This window comes from Triplophysa rosa, linkage group LG18, assembly GCF_024868665.1.
Source record: "Triplophysa rosa linkage group LG18, Trosa_1v2, whole genome shotgun sequence".
NCBI classification, from domain to species: domain Eukaryota; kingdom Metazoa; phylum Chordata; class Actinopteri; order Cypriniformes; family Nemacheilidae; genus Triplophysa; species Triplophysa rosa.
This window is the reverse complement of record NC_079907.1, coordinates 14378416-14388341: the sequence shown is the minus strand read 5'-3', so window position 1 is coordinate 14388341 and position 9926 is coordinate 14378416. Positions and strand designations below refer to the sequence as shown.

The 9926-nt window shown below is 46.7% G+C and overlaps 1 protein-coding gene across 1 annotated transcript; it reads right to left on the bottom strand.

The window, feature by feature from the left end:
* Window positions 1–643: 643 nt before the first annotated feature.
* On the bottom strand, window positions 644–4229 carry LOC130569665 (interferon-induced protein with tetratricopeptide repeats 5-like). The gene is made up of 2 exons (XM_057359455.1): window positions 4114–4229; window positions 644–3992 (listed from the first exon to the last, which is right to left on the bottom strand). Exons 1-2 carry the CDS (start codon window positions 4116–4118, stop codon window positions 2615–2617), a joined length of 1383 nt encoding a protein of 460 aa, XP_057215438.1. The 5' UTR covers window positions 4119–4229; the 3' UTR covers window positions 644–2614.
* Window positions 4230–9926: the final 5697 nt, after the last annotated feature.

Sequence of the window (9926 nt, the reverse complement as noted above, 5' to 3'; positions counted from 1 at the left end):
CAGAGAGTCCAGAGGCCATTGAGACGGCAGCGCTAGTCGTCAGAGAGTCCAGAGGCCTTTGAGACGGCAGAGCCAGCCGCCAGAGAGTCCAGAGGCCGTTGAGATGGCAGAACCACCCGAGGATGGCGCTGAGGTGGCGGGGAGCAAATCCCGGTGGGCGCTACTCAAAACAAAAGAACAAAATAACAAAAGACTAGAGCCTAGGCAAAATTTAAGGAAAACAGGGTAAGTGTCTAACCAAACTGGGGAGGTTAACTAAAATTACAAGATAGCTCAATGACACGGTAATCCACAGGGGTAAACATCCACACGACAAGGCAAGAATTCCTAAACTGGGAACCTAGACTGGAGATATGGCAAATGCCAGGTACGGAGCCAACCTGAGAAGACGATCACACAAGGAAGGAGAGAAGTGGCAGTGAATAAATGGGGCAAAACTAACAGGGTGCACCAGTTGAGAACACTGGCTAACGAGGGAATAACAGGTGGCGGTGGGCGGGGCACACACACACGCGAGCAAGTGGAGCTGTCAAAACAACCCCCACGTGCTCGGGACATTCGCACACACAAAACAGGGGAGACGAAACAGACAAGTGCTAACCCCGGGACCCGACAGAATGTGTGCAGGTTTCAAATTGATGCTTCATTTTCAGTTAACATTCCTCAGGTAAGAATGAAATTCCTAAAAATCTTTCTGAGAAATGGACAGAAAACGCTTTCATTTCTCATGTATATCTTACACCAAGAAGCAATGGCAGTATGCTAAGACTAAAGCACTCTATCAGAGAAAATAGTTTAATAATAGAGCAGTTCAGGGATTTCTAAAATGTTAAACGTGTATTGCCTCAAAAGCCACTTTATGCCACCTTAATTATGTGCCCAAGGTGAAAATAAAAATGCAAATAAAAGTAAAAAGGCCTTCTCTCCCCCGACATCTGAATAAGAAGCATTTAATGACCATTTTGGTGATAGAGGAAGGATGAGTTTGATGCAGACTCTGCTGCTCTCTTAGAGGGTCACAAGAAGTTCAGAAAGGTGCTGCAGTGAAGAGATGCAGAGTTAAGAAGCAGGAGGAAGCCAGGGAGCAATCAGAGAACAAGCTATACAGGTTCTGTTAATAGTAAATCAACCATCAAAAACTATCATTTTAAAGCTAAAACACTCAACATTCATGTTCTGAACTTGTTTTTGCAAATAATACAATGCACAAAAATGGGGCGCTTATATATTACCTTCTAGAGTTGCCAAGCGTTCCGTATAATACAGAATTTAAGACATCCAAGTATACCATTCAATATTCAATACATCTTAGATTAGAGGTGTATGTGCAGTTACACTCATGACAAATGAAGAATTTTTTTTATTCCAAAGTTTATTCATTATTAGTCAAAGCTATTTTAATTGTGTTTTACCAATGATGATTAACAACACAAAAAGTAATTTGTTCCAAATAGTGGTTTCCAGAAGTACAGACAAAAAATAACTTCCGCTCAAATCAATTCAGTCCTGCATAATGGTTAAACAAAGAGTAAAAAAAGTATTTTCCCCGTTGTTGTTTTCTCATCTTGATTAAAACGCATATAAATCACCTAATTTATATTTACACTAATCCTTAGGCCCTTCCCAGCCATGCTACCTTAACACAACCACCCCTGTGTGAAGTTTTTCAGACTTTAAGAACATTAAGCATAGCTTCTGTGAAATTATGTTTATTTTTAATAGTAACACTGTTCAACAACAAATTATTTGTACCAGTAGAGGGCAGTGCTGATTAACAGTACGAAGAAAGATGCCATGTAATGAACAAATAACTGCAATAACAATTTCAGTACATCTTCAATAATGTACATTTTGTACCTCTAAAACATTACACATTTCATTCAATTTCCATTGAATGCACTGTAAAAATCTGATCTAGTGACTGGTTACATCTAAAGATTTCAATTGGCACAATGGCAAATTATCACTTGTGAGTCACAGAAGAGGAGCAGCGCCAAATGTCCAATATTAAAGAATACAGTTGATCCGGCACGTAGATCAAAAAAACTTAAGGCCAAAAGTAAAAGTAAGAATCAGCACACGGTTATATGCAGGGCTTACACCTCCTCAAAAAAGATGTATTTAATGCTTCATCAGAGGCCATAGAAACCAGTGAAAAGGGCAAAACGTTTTCGAGAGACAGCTCTTCCTCAGTGCCACCATTATCACTTGTGAAAATAGTATGTTAATTAAATTTACAAAACTGTAACTGAGCCAACTAAATCATTTACTGTATGTAACCAGTCACTAGAAAGTTTTCAGCTGAGGCCTTAGATTTTTTCTAGAACATGCTCACAGGCCTCTGCAGTGCATCTTTTATTTGAACCATAGTTTTTTTTAAACAACCAGTTTTCAGCCTGAGGCAGAACCTGTTGGCCAGCAACCACTGGTTTAAACATCATATAATTTATTTAGTTAATTTTAATAAATGTATGCAAAACCACGATTGAACAGATTTTGAAAATATGTGTTATATGACAGTTTGCATAATACTTCATGTTTAGCCCAATACCTATGCAGAATGTTTTTACCAGTTTTTGTACCAGTTTACCATATAACCAATATATCGTTTGTACTATTTCTCATTGCATGTAGATTCCAGAACATGCTCACACTCCTCTGCAATGGACTGTTTCCCATTTGTTATCTGCTCAATAAATTCTTGTATCCCTAAAGCCCTTGTGTCATTTGTGTTATAAGATAAACGCTTGTTAGCGATCTTTGTCAGATTCTTAACACTTTTCTTTCCATCTGGTGTATCAGGTGCCATCTTCAAACAGTCCTTGTAGTATTTGATGGCCAGTGGTTGACATCTTTTTCTATACTGCTGAAACTCACCATAATACAAATACATTTTTTGTAGTCCCTCATTTTTCTCCTTCGCTGAAAACAAGGCTGTCTGAAACATCTCATCAGCCCGATCGATTTGTCCGTGCTCACCGTAGAGAGCTGCCAGCTGTGCCATTGCAAAAATGAAGCCATTCTTCAGAGTGACGGCTTTTTCAAAATGAGAGATGCTCAAATTAAGAAATCTCTGACTCTCAGCATGTTCCCTGAATTGTTCTTTTTCCTTTTTGTAGCACAGAGCTAACTGGTGGTGTATAAATGCAGAATTTGGAGTAACATCTAATGCTCTTTTCAACAGGCCAATAGACCTATCTAAAGTTTGGACATAGTTTCTTAGGTATTTCCCCACATATCGAATCACATGTGGACTATCTGGAGACTTATCAAGAGCCCTTTCCACCAGATCCTCTGCTTCATCAAACAGCTTAAACTCAGCTAGTTTCAGAGCTAAAAGAAGCTTTAGTTCATCATTATCTGGGTTCGTTTCTATCGCCCGTCTGAGTTGTTGAATTGCAGATGAATCTTCTGGACTAGTGCATTTAGTTTCTATTCTATATAGTACAATGGCATAACCAGCATTCCACTCACCTCTTTCTGGCTCTAGCTCTAACGCCTTTCTGAAACACTCTATAGCTCTGTCATAGTATTTACGTGAAAATTTAAACAAGGCCCAGGCTTTCTCACCAAATACGTCAGGATAAAGTACAGAAGTGGAGACAGGTGGTTTTGGTTCTCTGATCTCCTTCAGTCTGTCCAGGTAACTTTTGCATTCAGAATACTGTTTCATGTGAAAGTGTAACCAAGCGAAATTTCCATAAGTAACAATGAGTCTCTCGTCGCAGTTGTCCCCATAACAATCTTTAGTGAGCTCCACAGATTTCTGCAAGTTTGTTAGGGCTTCTTCATAAGAACCCAAGAGATATTTGACGTATGCCAAAGAGTTGTGCGTGTGTGCGGTCCCTGACTTCTGACCCAGATATAAGTCACGATGCTGCTCCAGTCTAGTTAAATGATCAGTGATGTTTGTGTCTTCTTTTTTCAAATCCCACGTGAAGTGACATTGCAGTTCTGCCAGTTCAGTTTCGGGAGGTTCATCTCTAGTACAACTGCATTGCATAAAATATACATATAAGTCAGATAAAGTATTTTATTTAAGCTTCATATTAATCTATTTGATCGTTTTACGCGTTCGACAGACGAAAGTGAAACTATAAAGACAAAACCTACCTCATATTCTCTCAAGACAATCAAAATTTGCCAAAGGACTGCAGCGAAAGTGTAGATATTCTTTCCGCATAAAGGTGCCAGTCTAGACATTGGTAGGGATGGGCTCAAAATGATGACTCCCCCCACTCTCCCACTTTAAGGATTAGGTGTGGGGCGTGGTTAGGTTTCACAATAAGAGTCCGTCTAGGAGGAGCTTTTAATGAATTCATCCTAAACAACAGCTGATACGATGCAAGTACAAACGTTCAGATTCCCCTAGCAGTATAAAATAAACAGGTAGGATGATTTTATAGCGCAAAAAATGAAGTAACATTGATGTGCGCATGCCCGGTAGAATAATCTGATGGGTAGGATGACATTTCGAGACACCGGCATTAGCTCGAACCCAGAACGCTCCCCCGTTGTCCTGCGGGAGAAAACGGTCTCGTGGTGAGGTGGTGGAAGGATGCCTGAAGACTGTAGAGCAGGGGTATTCAATTACTTTTCTTTGAGGGCCAGATTCCAAAAGTATAAATAGGTTGTGGGCCAGATTTTTACCATATCCTCATTTCTTCTGCTATTTTGTATTTCTGTTATTTATTGCGTTTTGTTCCTTTTATACAGTTTTTGTTGCTGTTACTTATAGGCCATATATTAAAACATGCACACAAATATTGCATCCAGTATTTGTGCCTTTTTATGATATTAAATTAAAAGGGATATTGTCTTTTTAATTGTATTTTATATTCCTTAATGCGTTACTTTACCCAAAAATTGCTACTAATTTAGTCCTCCAGTACATCCAAGATGTGGGTGGCATTGTTTTTTCAAGAAGATATCTGGTTGAATTAATTAAATTTAAATCAATAAAAGTAAAAAACACAAATACATTCAACACAAAAGTAATCCCTGCCCCTTGTGACATTAAATTATCGTCTTATAAAGTGAGTCAATTGATCTGTGCAAGAAACTGAACGCTATTATCACATCTTCGGGTGAATTCCAATCGCATTCATGTGCCCCGCGCACTTATAGGGCAGATCCTTTGTAGGCTATAGTGCGAGTTCTGGGGGGAGATGAACAGCTGTTTTTCGTAAGTATAGCCGTTATACACAATGAATGCAGTAATAAAAACAACACCGTTTTTCCCTTATCTGAGACAACCGTTCACGTGGTGTACCCTTCTTACAGTTGGCCTTCTTTCAAAGGCACAAAACGCGTTTTAGAACGCGACCTCGTGTGCGCAAACCAATTGCCTGTGGCTGTGCAGTGCATTGCTGATTATAACGTTGTAAATAACATTCAGTTTCTTGGACTGACCGATCAAATCGCTTTATAAGTCGTAAATCATTATGAGCCGCGGGAATTACTTTCGTATTGAATGCAGCAGCGTTTTGGACTTTTAAAGAGGTGGCGTTTAAAGCACACCATTCTGAAAGTCTCTCCACTTATTTGAAATGTTAAATTGACTAGCCCTGCTGTAGAGAGAATGCAGGTAAGGCAGCTTTGTCTATTTGTGGTGGTTCTCTCTTGAGCTGATAGGGATGCTGAGATTGCCGGTGTAATGCCGAGAAATGCACCCCTGCCAAATTATGCACCCACCCTCCCCACAATGGTTAGGGTGAGGATTGGGTGTTAGGGGATAGGTTAGGATTAGGATTAGGATTAGGTGTGGGGAGGGGTTAGAATTAACCAATCGGACATCGTGTTATTGAAGGAGGTGCAGAATCTGGCAGGGGTGCATTTCTCGGCACACCGGCGAACCAGCCGGGTGGATAATCTGCTCGTGCTGGTCTCGAAATTTGTTAATTAAACATCATTCACTGAAGCACATCGCGATCACGCGCAGTGATCCTCCTTCCGTTCGCGTCATTCTCCTCCATGCATTCGCGTCTGCGTTACCATTTTCTTGTTTTTTGGCGTAAGATTTGTTTAGTTGGGCAGAGTGAGAGAGGGAGAGAGCCTGAAAGCATGTGCGTGAGAGTTTACAGCCCTGAGCTCGTGATTGAGCAGACACATGATGCTAGGCCAAGGGTCGGCAACCTTTGCGAGAGACCTTTGCGACCAAAAGAGCCATTTTGGGCCCTCCCGCCAAATAAAATTTGTCTGGAGCTGCAAAAAATATGTAACCTTTTAATTACTATAACACAGGTTATGCATGTAAGGTAGTAGTTAGTAACTACTACTAGTTACCCAGTTGCACCACTAGGTAACCCTGCACCTGCACATATAGTGCAATTTGTATTGTATTTACATGTTATTTGTTTATTTGTTCTGGCAAAAGGAGAGTAACGTCGCGGTGTTGTATGAGCTGCTATGGCGTGCTATTACACAGAACGCGCTTTTCATGTTCGAAAACGCGAGGCGCGCCGTGCTGCTCTTTTGGTGACTCTTTGAAAAGAGCAGCGCGCAGCGTTTATTTTATGTTGCTATAACCACCGAATTATAGCGCGAGCTCCGGGAAACCCGAAACAGCCACAACAAGTTTCTACTCCAGGTCTCCAGGCGTTCCGAGCATCTGTAAACTTCCGTTGCCGCAAGGGAAGCCCCGCCTCTCCACTCATTCGATTGGACAATGAAAAAAGCGCACATGACGTCAAGCGCTTTTCTGCTCAGAGTTGAGTTTTTTTCAATTTAGGGCGCTCAGAGAGCTCCGCCTAAAACGCGAGGCGCAGCAGGCGGCAGAAACGCGAGGCGCCCGGTGCGCATAAGCAGCGTGCAAAACGCTCCCTGCCAACTGAAAACAATTCAAAAGAGGCGCGTCTATCAACCTATCATCTTCTGAGTATTTTGAAAAGGCCAATGAAAATTGGCGAATGAAATTAGCATGCCGGACTCCTTCCCGGATGTCCGGGCATAAGATGGAAGCCGGCGTGCTCATTCATTCACCGTTTGTTCTTCAGAGCCTGTGCATCTGATGAGTGACACAGCGATCTTCAGTGATCAATATTCTGCTGGAATCTATGACGTGGTGCAGCGGACGGTCCCTTCCTGCAGTGACTCTCCCCTGGGCATCTCGGCAGTTCCGGAGGTGTTCGAGCAAATTTCCTTTTCTAAAAGAGCAAATTTCTCCAGCGTGGCTTGTCCCGCTGTTCTCATGGGTGCAACACACTCATCGAGGAGGGGGACGGACAAGATGCCTGCTTCCAGTACGCTGGGGCAGACATTGTGGATGCGTCCTGCCCGCACTGCGGGAGGTGACGATTCAGACGTTGCGTCACGGGTGGCTGTGTTCCCACGGGACTCAGCCACCACCTCGATTGCTCCCCGTTCCGTGGCGGCAGGACTACGGTCCTGCCATCCGCTACGGCTAGCAGCGAGGGTTATATGAGGATTACTGTGAGTGATAATCCGCCAGCCGCTGGTTCACGGACCGTTAGCACCTCGTCTCGCTCGTCTGATCGTCCCCCAGGAGACGGTCCCACCGTCTTACTCTTCAATCACGTATTCAGACATGATGCGTGAAGATGAGGTCTTGCAGCATCGGGGGGTGACGTACTGCCATCCGACTCCGACGATTCCTTGGGCTCCCTCCCTCGGGGGGTCGAGCCCAGGAAGAAGCGGGCATCAAAATGTCAGCCATGATTTCCCGGGCCGCCGTGAGTGTTAGCTTGCAGTGCACGCACTGCCTCTCCCAGCGCTCGCGGCTGGCTACACGGCGCCTTGGGTCTGAGCGCGGCTCCAAGCCGCGCCCGCCCCTAGTGCCGTGTTTACAGGAAGTGCATGAGGAACTTAGTAAGACCTGGAAACGCCCCTTTTCCGGCACGTTTCACGTCAAATAAAGTTCTGTCACCCTCTCTTCCCTTGAGGTTGAGACAGCTAGAGGATACGTCGATGTCCTCCAGGTGGAGTGTGCCGCCGCGGTGCACCCGTGCCCGTAGGCGGCGGCTACTTGGGGGGGGCTCGACCTAGACTCCCGTCCAAAGCATGTGCGGTCTCGACATCTCTGGTTTCGAGAGCTTACATTGCAGTGGACCAAGCTGTCTCCTCTCTCCACGCTATGGCTCCTGCCAGGCCAGGGCATTGAGAGAGCTCCACGGGGGTAAGACCGACCCAGCGCTTATGCAGGAACTTCGTGCCGCCACCGACCTCGCTCTACGGGCGACCAAGGTGACCACGCGGGCCCTGGGTCGGACGATGTCCACACTTATGGTCCATGAGAAACTCCTATGGCCGAACCTTGCGCAAATGAGTACGCAGAGAAGGTCCACTTACTCGACGCACCCATCTCAGAAGGAGGGGGCTGGTTGGTGTTACTGTTGAGCCGCAGTTCTCAACAGTAAAGAAGCAGTCCTCCCGTGCCGCGACTCGGCTGCCTCGGCCGTCGAGTCCCGTGCACCGTCTGCTTCCCAGCAGCCCTGGTCCTCTTCAACGCCCTCCAGTTCTGGCGCCGGCCCCCACTCAGGCGGCCCCCTGGAGGAGACAGTGAAGAGGAGACCATCGGCCAATCAGCAGCGGCAGAATCGCCCTCATGGGAAGACCTCAGGGAGATTGAGGCTACCATTGGGCCCGACCCCAGCAACATCGCTGGGAAATCGGATAGGGACGGATCCTGCCCCGTCTCACCATCTGCTGGCCCCCTCCGGGGGGCTAGCGCCCACTTACTTTCAAAAGAGAGTCTCCTCTCTCTCTGGGTTATCACAGCTGCTCCCACCCTCGGCACGAGGGTGGATGGCAACTTGACGTTGCGTCACGGCGAAGCACAATGTCGAGTATAAACACCAGCCCTCAGTACTCTCAGTCAGACAGTGCGTTGAGCTGCGTAGTTGCCAGGCAGAAAAAACAGCAGAGCCGATCTCCTCCCCGGGGGACCTCCCCCGGCAAGGAATCCGTACTGCTAGCCATCGAACCTGCCCCCCCCCTTGCAGCCCGTACTTCATTGTCCCCAAGAAAGGCAGGGGGCTGCGCCCTATCTTGGATCTGTGTGTTCTGAACAGTCACCTACACAAGCTGCCTTTCAGGATGATCACGCAGAAGCGACGGAGAGTGGCGACTCCATCCCAGCGCAGTCCGGCTCATTTCGGAGCAGTTCGGCCAGGCACAGGTGGTCCTGTTTGCCTCCCCGAACTCCACCCATTGTCCGCTTGGTACTCCCTGACCGAGGCACCCCTTGGCACGGATGCCCTTGCGCACAGCTGGCCGTGGGACAAACGGAAGTACGCCTTCCCCCCAGTGAGCCTCATTGCACAGGTCCTGTGCAAGGCCAGGGAAGAGGAGCATCAAGTGGTACTAGTTACGCCCCTTTGGCCTAACCAGGACTTGGTTCTCGGAGCTAAGGCTCTGACAACAACTCCCCCCTTGGCCGCTCCCCCTGGTCGAAGATCCTGCTTCCCCAGGGGAAGGGGCACGTTACGGCATCCCAGGCAGAACCTGGACTCCATGTCTGGACGGGATGACCCACCCCCGGTCTGGTTGGGACGTCACTCAGGCTAGGGCCTCGGCCACTGGGCGGCTATACGCCCATAAGTGGAGCCTCTTCTCGTCCTGGTGCTCTTCTCGGCGAGAAGACCCGCGGAGTTGCTCGATTGGGAACGGGCTGTTCCCTTCCTCAAGAGAGAATGGGGAGTAACCTCTCCCACTCCACACTGGGAGTGTATGTAGCCGCTACGGCCGCTCATCATGACCCAGTTGCTGGGTAGCCTCTGGGACGGCACGACCTGGTCATTAGGTTCCTAAGGGGCGCGAGAAGGCGACCAGCTTATCTGCGCTCCGTACCCTCTTGCAACCTAGGTGGCGGGCCTCGAGGCCCTGCCCCCTTCAAGCCTCTCGGAGCTGCTGCTCTTTCTCACTCTCGATAAAGACGGCTCTCCTAATGGCGCTCACCTCCAAGAGGG